Source organism: Carassius auratus, chromosome 38, assembly GCF_003368295.1.
Source record: "Carassius auratus strain Wakin chromosome 38, ASM336829v1, whole genome shotgun sequence".
Lineage (NCBI taxonomy): Eukaryota > Metazoa > Chordata > Actinopteri > Cypriniformes > Cyprinidae > Carassius > Carassius auratus.
In genome coordinates, this window is record NC_039280.1 from 10424705 (window position 1) to 10451063 (window position 26359).

Genomic DNA, 26359 nt, shown 5'->3' on the forward strand with positions numbered 1-26359 from the left:
CCCACTTTTGTTTTGCACTCACGTAGAGCATCACGTGAACCCCTGCAACCAATCCATGTCTACCTTTTCCTTCTCTCCTCTGGTCAGTCGAGTCGGAGGAGCGGAGCGATGGCGGTGCGCCCATAGACATTACCAAGCAAAGTTTTAGCTGCTCTGAAAAAGTCTTTGGATCTAGTCGAGGGGGAAAGCCGTCGTTTTTGTAATGCTGGTGAATTACTGAAGTGCGCACAAGTCTGATTCTGCGATAGGCTTCCTTCTGCGCGCGCGACGAGTCCTTAGCGGTCGGCGGATTTTTTGGGAGCTTCAGTTAAGTTACTAACGTAGTTTGTGAACTTCGGAGAGAGCTAACGCCTTAGCATAGCTCTTTAGCCTGCTCGTTTAAAGTGATTCAACTACCCAGCGAGTGTCTGTGTGGAGGTTTTGCACATGTTGATAAGCAATTTAATTATTGATTTATTTTAGGTAGTGGATTAATCGTGTGTATATTTAGCTTGATTCATTCGCTTGTGATGAGCAGGTACTTTGCACCTGTAGCCTCACGGCTTGAAAACTTTCTTGACTTTCCCGGTTAGGTATGTTGTTTACATTCATTTTTACAAAGATTACATTATTTTGTATGTCTGGTTGCGTTTAAATCGATAGACTAATAATGTAGCGTTTACTCTCAAAAGTAACATTAAACATAAAGGTAGCGTCGCAAGTATCCTGGCTAATGCTGATGTCCCAGCTTCAGAGGCACTTCGCACTCCCAGACTGGTTATCTGGCTTACGTGGAAACAAAGCAATGCGTCCCTTAACCTCTATTAAGCCGGATTTAACCTGACTGACTCTCCATAAGTGATATAAAGTGATCTGGCTGGGGGTCTTAGGATTTTTGTGTGTATGTGTCACTGGGGAATACGACTACAGGACTAGTTTACTTTGATTTGACATCACGGCACCCTATGGTGCTCCTGCAGGCACCGAGACATGGATGTTCCCCAGGCCGTTTTCCCAAACGGTGAGGGGCGCCTGAGCCTCCAAGACCATGTCTGGACGGAGTCCTCCAGCTCGGGGACTTGGGCTCACTCTGCCCCCGTGTGTCCCCGCTCGCTTTGGACCGCGGTGTTTGACTATGAGGCCAGCGGGGAGGACGAGCTCAGCCTGCGGCGAGGAGACGTGGTGGAGGTCCTCTCTAAAGACGCTGCCATCTCGGGAGACGAAGGCTGGTGGACGGGTAAAATTAACCATCGCGTGGGCATCTTCCCATCTAATTATGTTACTTACGAACCGGCCATTTATAGAGCGGTAGATGCTCGCGAGAGTGACCCGTCCGCCCCTGTCCGGATACCGTTCTCTGAACTTGTTCTACAAGAAATCATCGGTGTCGGTGGGTTTGGCAAAGTCTACCGGGGGACCTGGAAGGACCAGGAGGTCGCGATGAAGGCAGCTCGACACGACCCCGACGAGGATATTAAATCGACTGCAGACAATGTTAGGCAAGAAGCCAAACTTTTCTCGATGCTTCAACATCCAAATATTATTAAACTAGAGGGGGTGTGTTTGGAGGAACCTAACCTCTGTCTGGTCATGGAGTATGCCCGAGGAGGGACTCTGAACCGCGCTTTGACGGGCAGGAGGATCCCCCCTCATATCCTCGTGAACTGGGCCGTCCAGATCGCCAGAGGCATGCAGTATCTCCACGAGGAGGCCGTGGTTCCCATTATTCACCGAGACCTCAAGTCCAGCAACAGTAAGAGAGAGTTACCACATACTCCTTAACATTAATGCCTCCTTATCTTGACCAAGAATTACAGGTATTTGCTCAACTGTAGAAGCGCAAACAAACTTGTCATATTTCCTTTAGCAATTAGCACGTTAGTCATTAATCGTTCACAAGGCTTCTCATCAGCACATCAACCTTTTTCCATATTATCCTGTGTTTGGACCCAAAAGGAGGGGAACAGATCACCACATGCTCATCCTTATACTCTTACATTGAACAACTAGGGAGATTCAAACTAGGAAGATTATGTACAATTTAACTGTATTTAATGCAACATGCATGTGGTGTAGAGAACTGTGAAATCTGTCTTCTAGCTAAAAGCAATATGATTCTCAAAGGAAGCCACTAGCTTGTGAAATCTAACCCCAGAAGAAAAGCTATAAAATTGATGGATGCTCTGAGATTGAATGGAGGCTTTGTAGTTAATGTTAAGGACACTGGATTCTTCCAAGTCCTTCTGGCAACTTCTGTATTTTCTCATCTTAGTGTGCAACCTAAGCTGCAAGTTTTTAAATATTTAAAAAACTTCTTTGCTTACACGGTTTCTTAAATCTCTCCCTGTTCTTGCATGTACCATTCTAGACAATGAACTTAAAACTTGGCTGCCATTTCTTATTTTATTGCCTTCCTAAAATTGATCTATTGTGTAACTTCTAAAGCTTTAGATAAAAGCAACTGCTAAATGAATAAATGTACATTTATTTTGTAGCAAAAACTGGTTTATCACACTGTTATGTTTATAAAGTTTGATATAGATCCAACTTTATCTGCGTACACATTGTCTAATCACATACAGCCATATATAGTGAATCTTAACTAGAGTTTTTTAGTCCCTAAAAGTAATTCTATGTATATAAGCATACATGTAGTATATTCACGTAGGGTAATTTTATATATTATAATCACCTTATGCATATATTATATACTATATTCTCTCAGCTCTGTTAATGTGAAAACTCAAACTAAGGTCACTGTGTTCTACGCACTAACCTCAAGGCTATTTGTGCAGACAACTTTATTATTTTCTTCTGAACGAGTGTGACCCTGGTCAGGTCGTGAAGTTGAGAGGTCAGAGTTTGAACAGCTGTGTGCTCTTTGAGAAACCACCTATCTGTTGACAAAGTTCAGAAAACTCTGATCTGAAAATTGGTTCACTAAGTCTCTCTATATATACTGACTAGTGGTGAGTATTGTTATGTATAACCTTCATGTTTTACGGATGTTTATAAAGAGAGTTACTTTCATGGAAAACAAGGATATTTGCTCTTTTTCTAAAACAATACTATGTAGGTACAAGGGATTATGGGATTGTCCTATCATGTTTCTTAGTCAAAGATGGAGTTGGGAAAGACCCTAATGCTTATCTGCCTCAGGTATGCTATACACATTGGTTAACCAATACCTGAGGCATTTCAGATGTTGTGTTTAAAGTTGAGTAACTTGTCTAAGTCTCACAAAGATCTGTAAACTCAAATATAGTCTTGAATCCTGTACAAATTTGATCAGCCGGTAACATTGGCCTGATAATGTAATCTATTCAGAAGCTGAATATTTCAGCAGCCATTGCGCCAGTCTTCAGTGTCACATGATCATTCAGAAATCATTCTAATATGCTGATTTGATGCTCAAGAAACATTTCTTATCAATAATGTTGATTTTAATTTTTTTACAATTATTAATATTTGTTTAAGCAATGATAGAAAGTTTAAAGAACAGTGTTTATATATACACACTACACAGGTGCGCACACACAATGTGTCTTTACAGTTATGTTTGGTTAATTTAATGCATCCCTGATTCTTATTTTAAAACAAAAACATTTTGAATAGTAGTGTAGTTGATTTTGGCAAATGCGTTATGTATCATTATTATTATCATTACTGTGTCATTCTCTCTGGTAAATTAGCAGCGTATATCCAGAACAATAAAAAAGACGGCATTCCACTATCAACAATAGACGCAATGTGGCTCCCTGCCCCCGTTCAGCGCGGCAGTGCTGTTAACGCTACAGTACTGTTAACACAACTCCGTTTGTTCATCTCTCCACAGGATTGTGACAAACTACACTGGAAGCTTGCTGACTGTAATTGAAAAAATAATGTGTTTGCTCAGTGCTGCTCTCAAGACACCCACCCATCATGAGCCAGAACCTCTCTGCTGTGTTCTTATGGGGGACTCTTTGCCCATTCAGGTTGCAGTACATTGATTAGCAGGTTAAAGGTAGAGGGTGCATTTTTAAGAAGAAACAAACAACAAAGTTAAATAGTAGTCTCTCAAAAAGTAAGAAATAAAATCAGATTTGCTCAGTGCCCACTTTTGCTTATCTCATCAATTGAGTATCTTTGAGATATAGCAAATAGTGAGTGCAATGATATTTTTGTGCCCTAATCTTTTAATACCTCACTCAAAGGAATGTCGCTAACGAGGGGGCAGAAGCTTAACATAAGTTTGTACAATGGAATGGTCAAGCACTAGTTGCTAGGTGACTGCCAACCCAAGAATGCCCCGACTCCTGGTCCTGAAAGGCTTATTTTCATTATTTTTAATCTCCTCAATGGCTGCTGTTTTCTCTTCAAGACAGGGAGCTTCCCCTGATTGGGGGTAAAGAATATTGCAGAACTGTAGCCAGCAGCCCCTGTGAAACTCGGCACGGTGCTTTGTGTTTTGTCATTTCTGGCACATGAAGTGTAACGTTAAGGAATCTCAAGCATGTGTGCTCCCCAAAATACACACACACACACACACACACACACTCTCTGACTGGCAGTGTAGGGAACAATGGTCATGTTGGGGGGATAGAGAGGGTCTGTGGTGAACATACTACAGGCAGTGGTTATTGTCTCATGATCTAAAGATGATTTTCTGCCCTATAAAACGGACACCATAGAAATCTGTGAAAAGAAAAGACTTCAGAGCAGAGGCAAATCAGAGCAGAATTGTTTTGAAGCACTATTAGTTTAAGTTTTTCATTTTTATTTATTTATAAAAAAATTTAACGTGTTGCAGGTTCACAGAAAAAGTGGATCTTCTTTATTAATAAGACCGCATTCATATCCAACCAACTGGTTTACTGAAATTTATAAAATATTAAAACTGTTGATGTAATAGCTTGTGGGTGTTATTTCATTACATTTTAAACAGTTGTTTACTGTTGTGTTGTTACTTCATAGAAAGGAAACCTAAAAGTGCATAGAAACCAACAGCTGAGATTAACCTGAAAGCATCAGAACAGGTGAAACCTGTTCGAAATGAAGTCCCAGTGTTCATGTTTGTCCCAAAATGAAAGATTTGTGAATTTTAAATGTGTATTTTCTAACATGCAGGTCTTTTATCTTTTAAAAGACACTGTCTGGTTCTTTTTATTTGCAAAGTACAGCATGTTTATGGACTTAAAGAAAATTAAGATAAATGTAAAGGAACTAAATTCCTCATTGTGAATATAGATTTAACTCTTAATTCTGATTGGATGGCTTACTCGGTCTTGTTATACTTGATAAAACATTGATTTCTGATACCTGAACATGTGAAAATGTTTTACTAAATGTCTTTCTATGTAACAAGTGCATAAACTGTGAATGTAGCCAAGGCCAGTCCTCACCACTATGTTGGTTAAAGGCTGGAAAAGTTAGAACATGTTTAATGAAATGTGACGACAAAAAAAAAAAAAGAATACTTAGTTACCCCCTCAGGTCGTAATGGAAAGGGAGTCAAGTTCAGATTAATCAGACGTAGTTATCAACACTGTTTATTACATACTGGTGTTGATAAAGGTCTCAAGTTGGATAATTGTCAAGGACAGAATCAGTGAGAAATAATACTTCTCCTGACCTCAGGATGTTCCTCACTTCAAAGCAAGCTGGCCTACATTCTCATGTTGTTTGTCATTTAGTACGAGACTGAATGGCAAACTAGAGCGACTTAAAGTTCTTCATGTAGGCCTCTGTCCTTGAAGATTCCACTTCATGATAAAAGAGTGGAAATATGAGCGTCCTCTTAGCATACTTGTATTGTTATTCATTGACATAAATGCTCAAAGGCTAAGGCTCACTTGTAGAAAACATTCCCATCATACCTTAGTGGTTGATCTGAACAGCCAACTCAATACTTTTTTTTGTCTTTTTTTTTGTCTGTTAGTTTAGTGTTCTAATATAGTTCACATAACTTAAACATTTCTCCTTTCTCTTTCTTTTTTAAGTTTTATTACTTGAAAAAATTGAGAATGATGACATTGGTCGAAAAACCCTGAAAATTACTGACTTCGGCCTGGCCCGTGAGTGGCACAAAACGACCAAAATGAGTGCAGCTGGCACTTATTCCTGGATGGCTCCTGAGGTCATCAAGTCCTCTCTGTTTTCCAAAGGGAGTGATGTCTGGAGGTAAGCTGTTATTTTCACTTAGTTGCAATGTTGAGCACAAAGCCTGTTATTATATTGAATTAGTTACTTGAGGTTAGACAAAATCACTAGGGCATCATAGGCACACTACCAGCTTTTCAAAAAATGCAAGCAGGTTAATTATCCTTTTGACATCATTTTAGCTTTTAAAATAATAATAATAATTAATAATAATTATTGTTTTTAATGTAATTGCGTACTGACATAATTTTACCCTATGTTTGTGTGCCGTGGCTATACACACAAATTAGAATATTGTTTTTGTTGCCAGCGCCAAACTCTGTTGGAAGTGTTCCAAATCAGTGACTTAAAAGAATCTGTTTCAATTCAAATATTGCATTTAGAGGAAACTCCCCATGTAGGCGGGTAGGTTTTGGAGCACCGCTTATATGGAATTTGTAGTGGTTGATTTTTGTTTTTAGGTTCACAGAAACTTTAGGTCAGTTTGAATTAGAACAGCATTTTGGTGATGATCCAGCTGCCCTTTTACCCTTGTTTGTGAAAGCTAAATGTGAAGACTTATCTTTTTCAAAACATTATCATGCCACTTTGGTAAAACATTGCTTACCGAATGCCAACACATGATTGGTTTCACTTCTCTCTTCTTTCTTTCCTGACATTGCAAGAGCGTTGTTTTTCCCAATTCTCGTTATTATTTTCCATAAGCGCTGTTCAGTCAGCCCAGTGGTGTGATTGGTTTCAGTCTATACCACACTGACACTTCCCTAATGAATTCTGTTCTTTCTCCAGCTATGGAGTCCTTCTTTGGGAGTTACTGACTGGAGAGGTTCCTTACCGTGGCATCGACGGTTTGGCAGTTGCCTATGGAGTGGCTGTCAACAAATTAACCCTTCCCATTCCATCCACCTGTCCCGAGCCTTTTGCCAAGCTCATGGAGGGTAGGTCTGTTGTTAGTTCACTGATGGTGCTCCTGTGTTTATCCAGTGGTTCACTGTTATTTTTGCATGACCATGACATTTTTTTTTTGATGTTTGAGCACTGATGCCCCTTCACACGACCAGTGTCTTTACACTTTAAGTCACTTGTGGGTGTTCCTAGTGAGTGCTATCATTCTATAAAGTTATTGGTCACTCTATAAAGTTATTAAGTCACTGATTCTGTGGTAGAGCATTGCGTTAGCAGCACAAGGTTGTGGGTTCGATTCCCAGGGAACACTTGTTAGGTAAAAAATGTTAGTCTGATTGCACTGTAAGTTGTTTTGGAAAAACGCATCTGCTAAATGCATTAATTTAATTTATTGGTAGATTGCATATAATAGATATTCTAATTTGACTAGGTATTTTCTTGTCGCTAAAGAAGTAACATCCTGCAGATGTTACTTTTTAGTGCTAGTTCATTAAATCATTACCTAGATGAATGACCAATTAGAATACAGTTTTAACTGTCTGTACTGCCAATAAATTCTCATTTGATTGTAAAAAATTACCAGTTTGTCTCGAATACTGAACATTTATACATAGGAAACCTTTTTTGCACAAACTGCATCAGTGCTAAACAGCTCATTGCAATGCATTATATAATCATTGTATGAATCAAACTCACTGAGACTGCAGACACAACCACACATTATATTATTATATCCGTTAGGGCGATATATCTAATTATATCACTATGCGCATCTAGTCAATAAATCTGGTTCTGTGATTACCGCTAAATCGCCATCACCTGCTTTTACATGCAGCGGCATTTAATAGACAGAGCCGTAGATCACTGACAAGCTACGCAATATCACGTTCATTATCGAAGGCGATTCATCTGGGATAATGAACGTGATATTGCGTAGCTTGTCAGTGATCTACGGCTCTGTCTATTAAATGCCGCTCCATTTAAGACTAGATGCGCAAGATTATATGGTTATATATATCACCCAGCCATAATATCATTGTTTTTACAGACAAATCATATAGAACAGTGAAGTTGCTTGCACTTAAAAAGGATGATCTAAGCTCCACTAGCACAGTCTTAATTTCTATTGGATGTTGTTCCTGACCTGAAAGATGCTTGTAATTTGCATAAAGTTAAACATTTCTCAAATTTGTTGTGCCATAGCCTACTTTGCCTAAATCGGCAGCTCTCTATTGACATGAATGGGATCATGTTACTGTGTGTTGCTGGTGGCGTTTACAGGGCTTGAGTGTTAACAAGTCCCACTGCAATAAGCAATTGAAAGAACATTGTGATGATAACCAATAGATAGATTCTAACAGATTTTGTGCTTCTAGAATGCTGGGATCAGGATCCCCACATCCGTCCATCCTTTGCTTCCATCTTGGAGCAGCTGACTGCCATAGAGGAGGCTGTGATGGCCACCATGCCGCAGGACTCCTTCCACTCAATGCAGGAAGACTGGAGAGTGGAGATTCAAGAAATGTTTGATGAGCTTCGCACTAAAGAAAAGGTCAGTTGATTTTGTTAAGATTTTGTTGGCTTGTCTATTTCTGAACTGGTTTTACATGGTTTTGTAATAAGACAGTGGACCTATTTTGTTTTCAGGGTTTATTACAGATTTTAACAGGATAGCTGTATTTGGTTGAATTTGTCCTCTTATATATCCTGACTATGTCAGACTTCGTACTTCCGCTAAATTTCAGTTTGCTTCTGTACTCCGTTTGAGATAGCGAACTATCTCCCAGTTTTCGTCTGGCTCAAAAACAATCCAATCAACGAACAGAGGGCAGGCTGAGAGCCGTGACTTAGATGTTAAGTGCCGAATTTAGGATTGTAGTTTAGGTTAGGGAAAGCGTAAATAAACATGGAGACACAGGATGTGCCAACTGAAGAAGAGTGTTTGTTTCACATTTTTAATGGAGGTGGTGATGTGGCCCTACTCCCGACATGTTTTGGGAAAAGTTAAATTTATCAACCGTTACCGATTGTTAGGAAGAAACTTGAAAGGCCAAAGGTATGCTGCAAAAATGAGCAAGGCGATAATTTCATACCTGTGTTTGCAGTGGAAGTTTGAGGTGGCGAATAACACGCGTCATAACAAAACGTTATGTGATTGGCTTATGGTTAACCAATGATTTTAAACTTCAGACAAGCGCCCATATATATATATATATATATATATATATATATATATATATATATATATATATATATGGCAAACTGTCCGATTCCAGAACCGTTTTTTTATTTTTTATTAAGCAACAAACAAGAAAGAAAGAAATAATGCATAAACAAGATGTTTATTTGGTAATTAATAGGCCAAACTGTCTTTTGGCTATTGAAAACAATAACCATAACCATCTGAAATTAACGGCAGTAACTGCACAGTAAGTAGCCTACATTCAAGTATACTATATATACTATATACTACATTCAAGTATACTATATAAATAATTCCAAAATGTTAAAATAAAATAATGTTTACGAATAAAACAAAGATGCAAAGTGTTTCATTCGTCCAATTAAAAAAAAATTTGGGTGATGATTCACATCTATATATTTTTTTTTTACTTTAGCCGATGACAAATAAATAACTATTGGCTTAAGTTAAAAATAATAGATGTGAATCATTAACCAAATTATATTTTTAATTGGATGAATGAAACACTTTGCATCTTTGTTTTATTCGTAAACATTATTTTTATTTTTTCAATGACTACAGCAGGTGATTTTTAAATCATATTAAATCAATGTAGTTTTAAGGTAAAAAATAATCATCCTATAAGGAACTGACGTTTACTTTTGGCTTTTCAAATGTGTATGCAAGTTCTACTTTACAAAAAAAAAAAAAAGGATTTCAGTTTTGTCACAGTTTATTTCAATTTAGTTTCTCATCCAACACGCGAGAAGTTGCGCTGAACATCCCTTCACTGTCTCCGCTTGTGCAGGGCGCGGACAGGTACAGTCTGCTCGCGCAGGGAAAGGGGCTCTTATTTGTGCGCCAGTACACTAACAGCTCTTCCTGCTGTGTGTGCCTCAGACATGTAGCTCTGCACTACCACTGCTGAACGGCTGCCTGTTTCCTGTGCACAGATTTCAAAATACTTCCACACAAATGACATTATAGCGAATGATTACAATGTAGCCTGTGCATGTGGGTGCACTTCAAGAAAAATCAGCCGAAAAAAGACCAAAAACCATCCGATTGTATATTTTAAGCAAAAACTGATTCATGGCCGGTCAACCAGTGCATCCCTACTTATAGCCATCTATTACCAATGAAATGGCCTTAAGCGTTCAATAAGTTGGTTAATATGATAAGCTGCTTCCAGTCCTAACAGCTTGCTATGTTGAAAAGGTTTTGCCGTTGGTTGATCAAGAATGCCATTTCCTGCAAGTCAGCTAAAACATCATGTAGAAGCTGTGACATTGTTCCACATACATTCTTGATCAGTTAATTTTTCCACTGCTGCAAGTAAAGTCTTCTCACATAAATATTTTCATTGTTACGTCATGCACAAAACTTTTCCTTGCTAGTAAATTAACAAATTGTTCATTCATAAATGAATTGTCTAAATCATCTGCACAAGTATGTTTCTTGGCAGACTGCCCCAAAGCTTCTTACAGAAGTTATTCATAAGAGATTAGGCCAAACGGCTTTACTCCATGTGGCCGGAAAACTGTTTTGATAAAAGCTTAACAATTCTGCCTGCAAGTTTTATACATGCGGATTATTCTGTTCAAAAGATTTGAAGAAGTAAACTAACTTAATCATAAAGGTGATTGATTCTTTTAACCAAAAGGCAGAATATCCATTTGCCATCTTCAAGTAAGTCAGAGCAAAAGTGGAATGTAGAGAATGACAGAACAAGCAGATTTGAGGTATTTGTGATTTTATGAATAACTCACTCACAGGTCTCACATTATATGTTTGTGGTGCTCAAGGGTAAAACCAAGAAAAGAGGTCTGATCTGAATGAGCTGTTTAAAGCAGAGAGGAATCTGAGCTCTGGCCTCCAAGGCCAAAGGAAGCGAAACTGCCATTCATACCACGGAGATATATATATATATATATATATATATATTATTTTTTTTTCTTAGAAGAGTCATAAACATGAGAACTGTTCAGTTTTGCTTCCCTAGGCAGTGGTTCGGTATATCAAAATAAGTGGCCATAGTTTATTTTGTCATAATTTCAAGGAATTGTTCAATTAAAAAGGAAATTCTGTCATTATTCCCCATCATTATGTCATGTTTGGATGAAATGTTTATAGATTTGTCTTCTATGTACTTGATCACGAATGTTCTTCACACCAACAGGAGCTCCGTTCACGTGAGGAGGAGCTGACGCGAGCAGCCCTTCAGCAGAAGTCTCAAGAAGAGCTGTTGAAGAGGAGGGAACAGCAGCTGGCCGAGCGGGAAATTAATGTGCTCGAGCGGGAGCTCAACATCCTCATATTCCAACTCAACAAGGACAAGCCCAATGTTAAGAAACGAAAGGGCAAGTTCAAACGCAGCCGGCTCAAGCTCAAAGATGGCAACCGCATCAGCTTACCCTCAGGTTAGAGCTGTATGAATATTACATTAATGTCTCTCGATAAATAGTTTATCATGATTGTTTACTGATTTTCTTATGTATTACGGTTGTGAAGGAGGTCATGTGAGAAATATTACTGTGGCTGACGTAGAAATGTTTAAAGTGATTTAAACACTACTAAGGGATAAACCTTATTTGTGTTGTCTCGAACAGATTTTCAGCATAAAATCACAGTTCAGGCCTCTCCGACTATGGACAAGAGAAGAAGTCTCAACAGCACCAACTCCAGCCCTCCCAGCAGCCCTACACTGATCCCTCGCCTCCGAGCCATTCAGTGTAAGGGCCTACTGTTTTACACATTGCTATTTTAAAATGTACTAGTAAAAAAAAAAAAAGACATTGCTGTTTGCAAGTAGGTTTAGGTTTCATTCTTTATTTTAAAGGGAAGTTCCCTCATTTATCTTCCTACAGGAAACTGAAAAAGAAACTGAAATTCAAGCAAACATTATTGTCGTTAGCTAATATAGAGAATGGCCCATATCTCTTCTCTGGTTAAATGTTTGCCAGTTTCAATCCAGTAAAAATAAATCATGTGAAGACAGTCGCACTAATCAATTCAGTTGTGAGCAACTAAGTATTATGAAAAAACCCATCAAGCTCATTGCCAGTCTAAATCCTATGCCTGTCAAACGTTTGTAACATATTTTCTTCCCGTCAGTGAGCCACCCACGTGGCACTAGTGGAAGGGGCAGTATGTTTGTGTATCACCAGGATGTGGATATCACAAGCGAGTGTAAACCTCCTAGCGGCTTTAGGAAGAAAGGCAAGGACATTATGGTCCTGTGAGACAAAGCCACCCCTTGTAACTGTGTGTTGGTGTGATTCCTGATCACTACTGCTCTGCAGCATCTCATTTGTTTTGATGACTTTGGGATACAAATGATTGTCATAACACATTGCTTGATGCTTTTGAAGTTTTAATGGTTTGTAAGGAGTTTGCTTTCACTGCCTTTGGGGATCAAGTACATTTGGGTTGACCTTGAACCCAATGATCTTCCTGAAACTCCATTAACCACTTTAGAGAATGATTGTAATGATCTAACACTTATGAATAATTCGGAATTCAATCTTGTGTTGCTGGCTTGGGTGGTGGAGGTTGCCTTTATTCACTAAAAAAACTATTGCCGCTCTGCTGTGAAGGACTAATATATTGAATCTCAGTCTGTGGTGTAACACATATTGCCACTGTCAGTTAAGACCGTTTCTGTTAGTATTAGCAATTCTGTTTCAAATTCTTTGTATCTTCACCTCTAGTGACCCTGGACGAGAGCAACAGGACATGGGGTCGAAGCACCAATTACAAACCTGAGGAGTTTGAAGATGTTAAGAAAGGTTTTAAGAAGAAGGGCCGCACATGGGGGCCAAGCTCTGTGCAGACCAAGGAAAGAGGAAACTGTGCTGAAAGGTTAGAAAAGTGTTTATTTTCTTGTGGTCGTCTTTTTTTTATTATTTTTTTTAAAGCTTTTTTAGTGTGATTTAAGAGTGTAATGTATGTTTCCTTTGTAATGAATCAGTAAATCTGATGATTCGGATGTGTTCTAATTAGTTATAAATTGTGGGTGTCACTGTCATGTTGTCTTTAGAGTTCGTCCTCTCTCAGATGGAAGCAGTCCCTGGTCCACTAGTCTAATGAAGTCCCAGAAATCTGTTCCATTGGCCGCATTATTTGCAGAGCAGGGTATGTAAAGAAGACTCATCTTCCGTTTACTTTTTCCATGTGCTCCGTTTTCATCGCTGTTTGTTGAATCTTTTAATCATGTTACAGAGAACATGACATGAATCACCTGTTGTGTTTGAAATGCCCCCCCACCCCATACCCTCGTTCACTATTCCTTATTTTAGCCCAATAATCTAGTCCAGTTTATTAGTCCAGACTCTTAGTGAACCAGGGGGCTGCCGCTTCTGCATAATTTGTACTTGATGTTTAATAATCGTTTGAAACTTAGCAAACTGGCAGCTCCAGTAGTAGAGATGATTCTTAAATTCTGTCATGGAAACTAGCTTGTATAAACCTTAATTAAACTATTTAATGATCAAGTAAAAATACATTTATACCGGAATCATATTGAGCTAGAGAGTCATGATTCAGCTACAGGCGCCATCCTCAGGCGAGATGTGGAAAGGTATTAGGCAAGACATTCACAGTGCATTTTGGGTATTCTCTAGTCGTTGCATTATGGGATTAAATGAGTGCACTCGATAATATCCCCTATGGTTTTGGACACCACAGTGAGTGACTGACCTCAGATAGTGCTGTTTAGGGTGTCGGAGGAGACTTGTCTCGGCACCCATTTATTTCCTGTGTTCTGCTCTATTTTGGTGAATTAATTTAACAACTAATATCTGCAAAATTAATATATCTGCACTTTTAGATTGTCTAATCTTGTTTCTATCCATCTTGTTTCCAAATTGTCTTTTATTCACCTATTTATGTATTGTTTTAGTGTAAAATCCTTTTTTTAGTCTTGTATCCTCCTCAAGGTTGCATTTATTTAATCAAAAACATATCAAAACGGTAAAATTATGAAATACTCTTCACAAATGTAAATTAGTCCTGTGATGGCAAAGCTGAATTTTCAGCAGCCTTTACTCCAGTCTCTTCATTGTCACATGATCATTCACAAATCATTCTAATATGCTAATTTGGCTTTTAATTTTATTTTTAATTATCATTGTTGTGCTGCTTAATATTTTTGTGAAAACTTTTGACCATTTTAATGAGCCCTTGCTGATTAAGTGTTTTTTTTTTTTTTTTATTACCACCCCTAAACTTTAGCTGTTAACTTTTTTAGCTTGTTGTTCTTCCAGGAATCGATAAAGATGAAGTGTGCTCTGCTGATGGATCTGACAACAAACCAAAGCAACTCAAGTTCCCCAACCAGGTGTATATTGATCTACCTCTGTGGAAAGATGAACAGGGGGATGGCCAGGGGCCGGCTGGTGGAAGTGAGAGCCAGGAGGACCCAGCAACCTCCACCAGTTCCACCAGCACCACACCGCAGCACACACCCACCAACAGCCTGAAGCGCACCACCACACGCCGGCGCACAGACGCTGTTCTCTACGGCTGTGCCTCCATCCTGGCATCTGTCGCCTTCGGCTTGGACCTGCGGGAGGTTTGTAAGGGTGCTGCTAATGAGGAACCAGAGCCACGTGAGGAAAAGAAAAAACGAGAGGGCCTGTTTCAGCGTGCAACCCGCTTCCGCCGCAGCACCAGCCCCCCCGGTGGCCGCTCACGCAAGGATGAGGTTACCCCGGGACCCGTAAATCTACTCGCCATGTCATCGATTTCTGAGTGCAACTCCACCAAGTGCCTCCTGCAGTCAGATTTTGAGGGGACTGGGTATAACATAGTGAACGAGACTCCAGCTAGGAATTCCCAGCCACCTCAGAAAATAGGCACTAGTGACATTCTTCCCTCAGCCCCTCTACAAGATCATCCTTCTGGCTCCAGCTCTCGGCTTAGGAGAAAGAAGTCCAGCCCTGCTGTCTGTCAGACCAGTAAGTAATGTGTTGTTTTGTTGTTGTTGTTTTTTTTTTAATGATCGTATAATAATTGATTCTTATAACTGATAAATGGCCATATTAAAATTGTATACCATTTTGTCAAAATAATGTAAAACACACACATATATATATATATATATATATATATATATATATATATATATATATATATATATATATATATATATGTATATGTATATATATATGTATATGTATATATGTGTATATGTATGTGTATGTATGCATGTATGAAATCTTATTTAAAATTCTACAAACGAATATTGACCTCACATCATTATAATTTAAACTATGAATATTTTAGTTTTTTTAAGATTGAATAAAAATTAGATGAAAAATGATTGTCAAGTGAAACACTGAATATCAACCAGTACAGATAGATTTTTTAAACTCTTTAATATTAGCTGATAAACACATATTTATATTTAGATTACCTTTGCTGTCATCTAATACATCAAATACAACTAATACATTATACATAACTTTACTGTCATCTAAAAAAATGTTTTTATTGAATTTTTTAATAGGCTTAAATGTTATCTAAATATTTGTACATTATTATGTTGTTCATAAAATCTATATTCTATAAAATATATATAATTTAAATTTTCTAAATATAAAGTAGTTTGAAATGAGTATGGGAAATTAAACTCTCAGTAGTATCAGGGCAAGGTAATTAAAGCATTTAAACACATATATATCACATATAATTTAAATATATATGTATATCAGCTGATTAGCAATATGTTGTTTATCTTTAGTGCATTTAATTTAGGTTGCTGGTTTATAGGATTACAAAAAAGTTTCCAGGTTTTACCCCGCTCATTGCTGGATTAACCCATGACACTGAAGCTTTGGTTTCAAAAATTGTTTATTAATGTTACTTTTTTTTTTTTTTTAAGTTAATGGCAGCAGTAACTCCCAGATTAGTCCAGCTGAGTCCTCTACCACTTCCCTGAAAAAGAAAGCTGACAGAGAGCCTGCTCAAGAGAAGCAAGCCTCCAGAGAATCAGCATCTAGACACAGGCCGCTCTCCCTAAGAAGCAAACCTCACTCCTGGGGTCTACTAAAGAGCCGTAATAAGAGCTATTCTCTTGGGCACTATTCTGGGGAGAAGAGTGCACAAAACTTAGACATGGTCCTCCCCTCAGAGGTCAAAATGGGCTGCTCTTTGCTGGACATGGACACAGAGGGTCAAAAACGAGACTGCACGGTTCCCCTCTGTCGAATACAGAGCACACCAAGTCGACCGTCTGTCTTTGAACTGGAGAAAGAGTTTTTATCCTGAAATAAGCTGCATCTGGAACACAGTCTTACCTTTGGTTTGAATCTGTGTGTTCAACATGACATTTAGTTGTTGTTTGAATTTTTCCCCCAAGATTAACATCATGGCCTTTGATCAATATTTGAGCCATTGCTGCTGGAGATATTCTGTGGTATTTTTATTTATATGCTGTTTACTTTTGATATGTAATTTAATATGAAGTGAATGATCAACATTCCACTGAATTTACAGTAGAATCGCTGGTTTGTAGATTTTTACAAAGTGACATGATTTATAAACCTTTTACATTGATGAACAAGATCTCAGATTCTGTTAGAAACTACAGATTTTTTAAGTGTTCAGGCAGTTTTGTCATTTTATTTTGTATCCCGTAATGTCATATGAAAGGCATAAACAGGGCCCACAGTGTTTATATAAATAATAATAGTTCTACAGATGAAGTGGCTTAGCTAATGTGATTGACCAAACTAACAGACCTCAATTGCCAGCTCAAACAGTGCAGTTCTCTACATAGCTCTTTATTTTTCCTGTACTAATATATTACATTTTCAGGGTTTGTCTTTTATGACCTATTAGAAAATGATTCCTACTTTTTTTTTTTTTGCATAATTTTTTCCTAAAGTTATATTGGAGAGGAACCATATATGAGACTATCTCCTTTTTTAGCTTTAAGTCAGATGCATTGGATCTAATTATGTCTTTTAGAGGTCTACACATGCCTGTAGCTTTTTAGGTTTCATAGCAGAAGTATATATAGATATCGCAGTATGCTGCCAAATAGTGATAAATGAATTAAGTGTCTATCAGTGTTGCTATTATTTACAAATCATTCCATTCTATACAAAACCTACAAAGATGAATTGAACTACTAGATTCATCAAGCACCAGGATGCTATTTAAAAACCCTTACCTTCTGAGTAGCTTGATTTTGAGTTTTACGCTTCGGTAGGTGCACAGAATTTAAAGCAGAATGTTTATAATTGATCATGTAATCTTAAATCAGGACTTGGTGCTTGAACTGTTTAATTTTAACTGTTTAAGTGATTCTGCAAAACCCAAATGCTTTTTTTTTTTTAACTGTCAGTTTATATATTCAAACTGTTTTCTCAGTCATGACCCTGTGTAAAAGACTTATTAACATGTTCATTGTCTATTTTGTACTTAAGTAGAGTAACTTGCTTTTCCACTTTCTCCGAGTCCTATAAAGTATTGTTTTGTATCTGTGGAGACTGTGATTTGAAATGTACTACAGAGTATGTTATAGGGTGTCAGATGAAATACTCTCATCTTCTAATTGGAGAAGATGTGTTTGAGAAACAGCTCAGTATTTGAAAAGGTTGTTATAGTAGGGATTATGATTATTTACTGTCATTATTTCCGTCAGCATAAATGTACTGTGTTTTTTTTTTTTCCAGAAATAATGAGAGGTTTTCACACTGACACCCATTATGTGGTGCTGTTTTGAAGAAAGAAGAACAAAATATGTTTTGTAGCACTGGAATTTTCGAGTCATGATGATTGTTCATTACATTTACGCTGTTATTGTATTAAAGCATAATAATGAGTACTGTTAGTTTAGATAGACAACTGCACATTAGGATTCAGAAGAACAAAGGACTTGGAGAGACATTGTGGTGCCTCCTTTTTATGTCTTGCAAAGATCATTAATAGATGAAGTAATAATATGATTCCTGTTTTTAAGGAATTCATCTGATGTTATTGTCTAAGCACAATCATTTCTCCTATTAAGGGAGAACTGCAGAGATCAAACTTTTAAAGCAGTTTTATTTAGACCAATTTCTGAATGTGAAGGACGCAGATGTGTAAATGACAGAAAACAGAAGATTTATGTTCTCACCAAAGTTGAAGTCTTGGATTGCGAAACGGTTTTGCTAGATTGTTACATGGTACACATGCACTGCTAATAGTTTTACTGGTTTTGCTCTTTAGTGTATGTTGTATTGAGCTCTGTTTGTATCCGATGTTTTACCCATGTGACCAGTTTAATGTAAAAAGCTGTTCTGTTCTGATGTGGACTGGTTATTTGCTCCAGGAGGGCTCAAAGAAAAAAGGGCTGAGCCCAGAATCATCTCATTTATATCAAATTCTACTATTTTACTGTACACAAGTGACCAATAAATACTTTATACAACATTTAAGCATTGTTTTTCTTTCATAATTTATTTAGTTTTACTTTCAGTCATTTGTTTTATATTTCTTGAGTTCCAACACTTTAACACAACATTAAACTACTGTCTGGTGTTCAGTTCCCAGCCCTAAAAGTGACAATAGTTCATGGTTTAATTTTAACAGTCATTAGCCTTAAAGCTGAAATGTGTGTATATTTTAATAATAATAATAAAAAAAAAACTTAATACTAAATATCTTCAAGTAAGCCATTTGTTGATTTCCCTGAGAGAGAGAGAGAAAAAAAAAGTGTAAATACTTTCCACTGCTGTTAGCTCAAACCAGTGGTGTGTTTTTAGGGTGGCACTTTTTCTTTGTCCACCCAATGAAAGATGAGGGTTTAGGAAACCTGTGTGTAAACAGTCATTATTTTGCTGATGGTGATTGTGCTAGTGGTGCAGAAATTACACACTTCAGCTTTAATGTAACCTAAAGGCAAAGCCTGTCTAAGAGTCTTATAGTAGACATGACCTTGGTGAAAAATTACAGACATTCCGCTATGTAGTGTATGCGTGTAATTTTCACGTTGAACAAAGGTCCAGAAGCAGCTTCACCCTGCAGGCAGATAAAACAGAAATGTTATAATTGAAACCAGAAATAATATGAATACTATAAAAATACATGTGCATCTTGTATGTGCTCAAAATTCTCGGAACTGAAACTCTTTGCAAAGACGACAATCGCTCTAATTTATCTTAAGGTGGTTGGAGGGTCTCTCAAGAGTGCTATCTCTGTCTCGAATAACAAGTAGCGTGTCTGTGCTCACTTTGGAGTCTTTTTGTATACCAACCATCAAAACCTGGGAGGCAACTTGGAGAAAGCACAAAGGCGGAAACTTGTCATGGACACCATCATTTATCTCAGGTGTTTCCCTAACTAAAGAAGCCATATCAGGTGTCACGTAAGGCTTACCTGTGGGAGACACTAAGCCTTCAGTGAGTGTTGATGCAGGTGCTGGGACTCCGTAAGCTTTTGTGACCTGAGCGAGGGGTAACGGACACAGCCTGAAGGCAGTAGGTGGTTTTCGGACGTAATCCCTCGATCACAAGCTCCTTGGAGCAACTGTCTGTTTCATAAACTTCCTATTTGGGAAAGATGGGATTGGTGAAGAATTAGCATACTGAATTTGGAGTCATTTATAATAATTAAAGTAAATTTAGGGCATAGGCTGCCAGACAGTATTGTTAAAATTTCAAAACATTTTGGACATTCTACCAAATAAAGTGTAATTTGCTTTGTGCATGCCAGTATTCGTATGCAGATTATTTCCTACAATCTAGCAAATTGCAATAAATAATGGTATCAACCAATCAGCAAGCTAATTAACTTATACAGTCATTTGCTCTCTCAGAATCATGAACTAATAGCATTACGGCATTTTTCAGTGGAACACAAAAACATTTTCTGAAAACCTTGGTGGCCAAAAAATGTTGGTAATCATTGACTTCCACTGTAAAGATATTTCTTAAAATATTTTATTTTATGTTCCACAGAAGAAAGAAAATCCTGCTGTTTTGGAATGAGGTGAACGTGAGTAAATAATTCCAGCATTTTCATTTTTGGCTGAACTAACCCAATAACTTTAATATTCAACAGTTAGTTTCAGTCCTCGAATCTGATTGGCCGAGGTGCGTTACAAGAGCACTGATACAAGTGCTGAACTTCTCGCGTGTTTTATCACTCCACTTTCCGTTTTGGCGCCTTCCTGACAAACTGATTGAATATTAGCGGTAACGATTTAAAAATATTTCTGCAGGTTATATGTTTCCACCAGAAGTTGGCGACAAATCACAGTCTTCATGAGTGTGGGTAATTTAATCATTTTCTTGTGTCGACACACGACATAACACATTATACCGGCTAAAACAAATGAAGATTTTTTTTTTTTTTACATTACAGTTCTTTAATATGAACTTTTTGTTTACTGAACTAAAACTGTGCATATAATTTGAACTTCCATGAGTCTTGACCATGTGATTTTGTTTAAATAGTTGATATCACATAGGCTTCATATACTATATATACTGTACACCATGAATTTGTACATTTATCTGCAAGGGTTTTCTTACCTCTTCTACATCATTGTGAATCAGGTATATTCTAAATGTCAGTTTCTGCAGTTTTGTCACTGGTATCCTAGAGCCCCTCTGTCCTCGCAGTGGTGACCTCGGAGGTCTGATCTGCACTGAAATGATCCTTCCTGTCACGGTCACCTTTATCTGTGGTGGGCTGTAATTAGCTGTAATTAAGAGGAAATTATTTGATGAAAAGTTCCACAGGAAGAAAGAACCAAATATAAAAGTGTGCTGTTATGCCATCACAATCACATTGTGCAATCTTTGTTCCACTTGGATTGACACCTCCGTATCAAAATCAACCATATACAGATGGAAAATAAATTCAAATGTAGACAAATGTGTTGAATTATAAGCTTTCCTCAAAGAAAATCATAATTAAAAAAAGTTGGAGTATACTCACTTTCCCACTGAGGGTAAAACCTGTGGCTAAGGACCCATGATGAGAAGCCCTCAGAGGACAAGGAACGGACCCTGGCATAGTACCATTCCCTGGGATCGGACGTTTCCTGGCTCAGGTCACACTCCAGCATCCGGATGCCCTGACAGTGTTCAGAGTTAGTCCACTCCTTGTCTCCGTATCTGAAAGAGAGAGCACCAACATAAAACATTTCATAGCTACAGAAATGTGAGGATTCAATTTGGGTGGTGCAAGCAGATAATTGGCAAGTTATTTTCCTAGCTTAATTTACATTCTTTGACTTTAACTTTGTGCATGCTTACATTTTATGCTGAACAAAATATGTCAGGTTCTTGACAGCTTTGTGTGGATGTTTCCAGTGTAAGACATTTCTGAAGTCCAAAGAATGGAACTGCAAATCAAGGGGAGCTAAATCATCCTTTGGAGAGCCTTAAAAACAGTACAAATGAAACTTTACATGGAAATACTGCGCATGTTGATGGTCATTGTTTATGCAGGCTGCCAGTGATATTATTGAAAATATTGAAAATATTAACATGTTGCCATCATCAAATGTCCGTGCAAGAGACAAGGTATACTTACAGTCTGCCCAACAGAGAAGTGACATCGCAAAAGCAAGTTCCAGGCATTTATGTCCAGTCAAAGTATACATGTTAACAGATAAATGACACTGTGGTGGTTTAACTCTGACACCTTTATATACGTATCGTTCTTCCTCAAATTGGGTCTTCCCACACGTCATGGCTCATGCATAATCCAGCAGTCATGTATTTCATTAGGAACAATACATATAATGATGAACAAACAAAAAGACTATCAGGACTGACACTAGACTTGCAGTTATTCATTGAGTGCCTACAGGCCACACTTTTCTGCATAATGGTAACCACAAAAATTCAAAAACATTAGAGAAACTCCTCTAAATGTCAACATAACTAAACATTAAACACATGTTTTTCCCTTTACTTAAAAACACTCCCTAAATGTACTCTTCTAATGCAGCCCCTTGCAAAGTATGATGGGAACTACAGATCCACTACCCAGTTAGTTATGTCAAACAAATGTAGATTTAACACAAATGAATTAATTAAACTTATAGGGATATAACTATATCAATATTACAATAGCAAATATGAAATATGACGATATGAAGCGCTAGGTGTAGTTTGTAAAATATAGGGATGGAGTAGTGTAATGTAGGACACTGACTAATGTGGGACACCTAAGCTTCGGTGCGTTAATTTCTTCTTTTACAACATTACAGTGAACACGATTGGTTTTGAATTCAAGCAGGTGTGTCAAGCCATTGAAATCACTTGACTTTCTGGAAATTATGTCGGAAATGTGCCCAAGAAAACCAACAAACAGGAAGTTCCTCTTGTAAAGTTCACTGAAATGACGTTGGCATAGGTTTTAGACTAAATTAATGTTAATTATATAAATCTGTTATAAATAACCCAAATGTTCTAAGTTGTTATCAAATTATATTTGTGAAGAATTTATACATCAAATTTTGCAGTAATGTTCTTAAAATGTGTTAAGAATATTTTCTATTTAAAGAAATCTTTGTTGTCCCACTTTGCAAAAGGATTTTTTAAAAGTGGGACAGCATGTTTTGACTAAGGTGGGACAGTCAAATATACCATATTATTCAATTGATAAAATATGCATTAAGAAGGTTAAATGGCATACATGTCATTTTGTCAATTTTGGGGCTTATTATGCAGCATTATTAGTTGTTTTAAGATCCAGATTCACAATTTAGCGAGTAGAGGACAATGGCATCCTGGACCATGAATGGTCCATGACTGCCCAGGACTGCTTATTTCTGTTATGAAGTGTTTTTATAATTACAATTTGATTAACAAAAGCTTTTGAAAAAAAATATACTGTATATATATTAAAAGTTTATAGAAGTTTAATAACAGTGTTAAAGGCATTTCATGTTTCGAATTTTACATCTTTTCAAAAAAATTATGAAATTATTTTGCCAACTATATTTAGTTCTATTTGACATTTGACTTGATTACATGGATATTATTATTGTTTTAAATAATAAATAATAAATTTGAAGAATAAAAATGAAGTTTACTTTGTAAAAAAAAAAAAAAAAAAAAAAAATATATATATATATATATATATATATATATATATATATATATATATATATATATATATATATATATATATATATATACTATTTAGACCCATAAAACAAAACATAGTGTCCCAGATTTGAGCATGAGCTGTCCCACATTAGAAAATCCACAAATTCTTAAACGATTTGGAACAAGGAGCACTAATATATGTGCCACTTCCCCTTTATTACAATTTCTGAAAAATTTCTTCTGATTTAGATAGGGAACATCTTGGGGAGATTTCATAAAAACATTTTGATCTGTCGTTTTGGCTTCATATGGAGATATGATGCACAAGTCAAAATGGTTAAAAGTGTCCCACATTACCCTAATCCACCTTTGTTTTGGGCCATTATGCTTTGGCAAACAATCTAAAACCAAAAGCACAATATGGTTTAATCCCTTCATCAATCCTGTTTTTGCTGCATGTTTTAAAGCAAAGTGCACACATGCTACCAGCTCGTGAGCCGGTGTTCCCATATGGAACGTTCACTTCACGTTGCTCTATGGTTTACACTCCTGTTCCTGAAGCCTGAATTGTTAACGTAGGTGTAACTGAAAAAACCAATGGCGCTTTAGCCCGCCAGAATGGGCAGAGCTGACATGAAATTGAAACAGGGGAGACGTCCCCCAGTCAGCCCCAACCCAAACAACAAGCTGCACATCGTCTCGAAATCTTATCTTTTACACGTGTCTTTAAGCCTTGCCCATTTAAACATCAAATGAGTTTGTTCGCATTCAAACACAAGATGCGGAAAAACTCAACGCATGTTTGATAGAATTTTTGATTGATTGTAATTCATTACTTACCTTTCTATCAAAGTTATGAATTTTGGTTTGACTGTATATTTAATTTTTACAGTAGACTATGCAGTGCTATTTTACATTTAATTATTCGGTTTCTGTACCTGGACACCTACAAACCTGAAAAAACTTAAACATTGTGTAATCAGCACAAATAAATAAATAGAATTAACATACAAATTAAACACTTTCAAACAGGGCCCACTGGTACAACCTGCACCGGGGCCCCACAAACCTCGGCTATGGCCCTGGCTACTCACCTGCTCTCCTGCTCTTCTGGCTCTCTACTGTGGAAGGACCACCGACAGCGGAAGAAGATGTTTCCCCTGTGGCCATCTGGCTATCTAAGCGCATTTCCAGAACAAATTTCCTGAGCAAATTTCCAGCTTATTTGTTCCCTTCAATCGCTCTGCTCCCTCGGGTTATCAGGCGATTTAGGGAAATTAGATGTTCTCTCCTGTTGGTGGCCCCACTTTGGAGGAGCCAGACTTGGTTCCCAGAATTGATTCGGCTGACATCAGCAGGTCTGTGGACGAAACCACTGAGGAGAGACCCTCTCTCGCAGACACAAGGCAAGCTGTGACATCCCCAGCCAGAGCTGTGGAGCCTTCATGACTGTTCCCTCGACAGGAGTCTAGCTCCCCGCGAGAGTCTCTATCAACATTTAGAAGCTAGAGCTCCGTCCACAAGACGTCTCTACGCTCTCAAGTAGTCAGTCTTTTGTGTCTGATGTTCAGCGTGAGATCAGGACCTGAATTGATGTGACCTGTCCTACATGCTAACTTTTCTACAAGAACTGTTGCACAAGGGGCACACCCCACCTACACAAAAAAATTATTTGTTGCATCATCGCACTGAATCATTCTCTGTAATGACTGGTTTGACATTCGGCAGGAATGACTTGGATGTTAAATTCCTGAAGGGTGCTCGAAGGTTAAATACACCTACCAGGACTGTGCTGATGTGGGATTTATCCTTTGAGGGCCCTTCCTTTGAGCCACTACCATCAGCTGACTTACAGGTCATGAAACTCAACCGCTTTGCTCTTGGCCTTAGCATCAGACAAACAATTGGGTGACTTCCAAGCCATGTCGGTCAGTGCTTTCTGTCCTGAGTTTGGGTCCAACACGCAGCGGTAACATGCCGAAGGATCTCTCAACTTTGCTCAGAGCCCAGGTAATATCCCTGCTGACCCTCCTTATGGTCAGGGTCAGGGTCAGAACTAACGGTGTCCGGTCTGGGCTCTCCGAGTTTACGTTGAATGCTCTACGTTGTTCAGACAGCTCTTTGTGTGCTTTGGAGGCCGCTCTGAAGGGCTCCAGTCACAAAGCAAAATTTTCATTTTTCCCCCAAATCTTTATTTGTCTTTGTTTCTTCTTAAATATCGCAATAAATATCCTTTTGTGGACTACATATCACAATAATATCGTATTGTGAGATTTTGGTATCGTTGCATCCCTAGAATCAATAAATAAAAATAAGGTGTTGCAAGATGTTCAAAAATAATGTTGCTTTAGCTCATTTTAATTAATTAAACTGAACAGTGGTTATTGTTGTTATATTTTTATTTATTTTTTTGGAGTGAAGAAAGGGCAACCCCGCAACGAGGCCATTATCATCCTGTACAGTATATTGTTACATTATTTTACTTGAATAATGATGTCTTAATACTTAGATATGTAAAACAAATGAATCTATGTATTGTTCTTTACATTCATCTTTAGCTCCCAAAATGAAATCCCAAAATTTGATCAAATATGTTTAATGGTGATCCAAAACCACAATTATAGACTCATAAAACCCTTGAAGAAATGCTTTTTTCCCCACACTTTATTTGAAATAGTTCCTATGTATGGACATCATGCTGAAGTCATATGAAGTCAGGGAATACCTCTCTCACACTCAACCACAGGCATGACGCATCAGTTGACTGCATGGAAACAAAAATACGGAGGTTATATAAATAGGTTTTATCTTGTGCTTGACAGGCATGTCTGTTTTTTTTAATATACATCAGATAAACCTCTGGTTCATTCACAGGAAAGAAGCAGAGGTATACAGGAAAGAGAAATGTGTGTACTATAAAACTGAATTAGCTTTGATACCGAGTAACAAGATCAGCTGTTACCATTATGACTTTTGGAAAAGGTGTAACCACATTTCCTCTTTTATGTGTGCTTTGAAATGTATCTACCTGCTTGTGTAACTCAGTTAAGACTCTGACCTTTCACTTTGTTCCCCAACCTTTGTTTTTTCACAT

The 26359-nt window shown here is 37.6% G+C and overlaps 2 protein-coding genes across 3 annotated transcripts; one reads left to right on the forward strand and one right to left on the reverse strand.

Moving 5' to 3' along the window:
• Positions 1–65: 65 nt before the first annotated feature.
• On the forward strand, positions 66–18628 carry map3k21 (mitogen-activated protein kinase kinase kinase 21). Of its 2 annotated transcripts, XM_026224017.1 has the most exons (11): positions 66–1732; positions 5961–6141; positions 6910–7058; positions 8403–8578; positions 11388–11628; positions 11818–11940; positions 12323–12427; positions 12919–13069; positions 13248–13342; positions 14473–15165; positions 16092–18628. In XM_026224017.1, the coding sequence occupies exons 1-11, from the start codon at positions 970–972 to the stop codon at positions 16475–16477; spliced, it is 3063 nt and encodes a 1020-aa protein (XP_026079802.1). In that variant the 5' UTR covers positions 66–969; the 3' UTR covers positions 16478–18628. The 2 variants fall into 2 exon arrangements, with proteins under 2 accessions (XP_026079802.1, XP_026079803.1); XM_026224018.1 differs by lacking the exon at positions 12323–12427 and having other exon boundaries at positions 67–1732.
• LOC113057021 (interleukin-22 receptor subunit alpha-2) lies at positions 17849–21914 on the reverse strand. The gene is made up of 6 exons (XM_026224019.1): positions 21740–21914; positions 21460–21586; positions 21140–21318; positions 20731–20900; positions 19574–19743; positions 17849–19216 (listed from the first exon to the last, which is right to left on the reverse strand). Exons 1-5 carry the CDS (start codon positions 21897–21899, stop codon positions 19594–19596), a joined length of 786 nt encoding a protein of 261 aa, XP_026079804.1. The 5' UTR covers positions 21900–21914; the 3' UTR covers positions 17849–19216; positions 19574–19593.
• Positions 21915–26359: the final 4445 nt, after the last annotated feature.

Coding starts and splice junctions, on each gene's coding strand:
- LOC113057021 (XM_026224019.1), bottom strand. CDS start 21,899: ATGACGTGTGGGAAGACCCAATTTGAGGAAGAACGATACGTATATAAA. Junction 21,587..21,739: donor ACTTCTCTGTTGGGCAGACT/GTAAGTATACCT, acceptor ACTGTTTTTAAG/GCTCTCCAAAGGATGATTTA. Junction 20,901..21,139: donor GTTTTACCCTCAGTGGGAAA/GTGAGTATACTC, acceptor TCTTAATTACAG/CTAATTACAGCCCACCACAG.
- map3k21 (XM_026224017.1), top strand. CDS start 970: ATGGATGTTCCCCAGGCCGTTTTCCCAAACGGTGAGGGGCGCCTGAGC. Junction 11,629..11,817: donor CCGCATCAGCTTACCCTCAG/GTTAGAGCTGTA, acceptor TGTCTCGAACAG/ATTTTCAGCATAAAATCACA. Junction 15,166..16,091: donor CCCTGCTGTCTGTCAGACCA/GTAAGTAATGTG, acceptor TTTTTTTTTAAG/TTAATGGCAGCAGTAACTCC.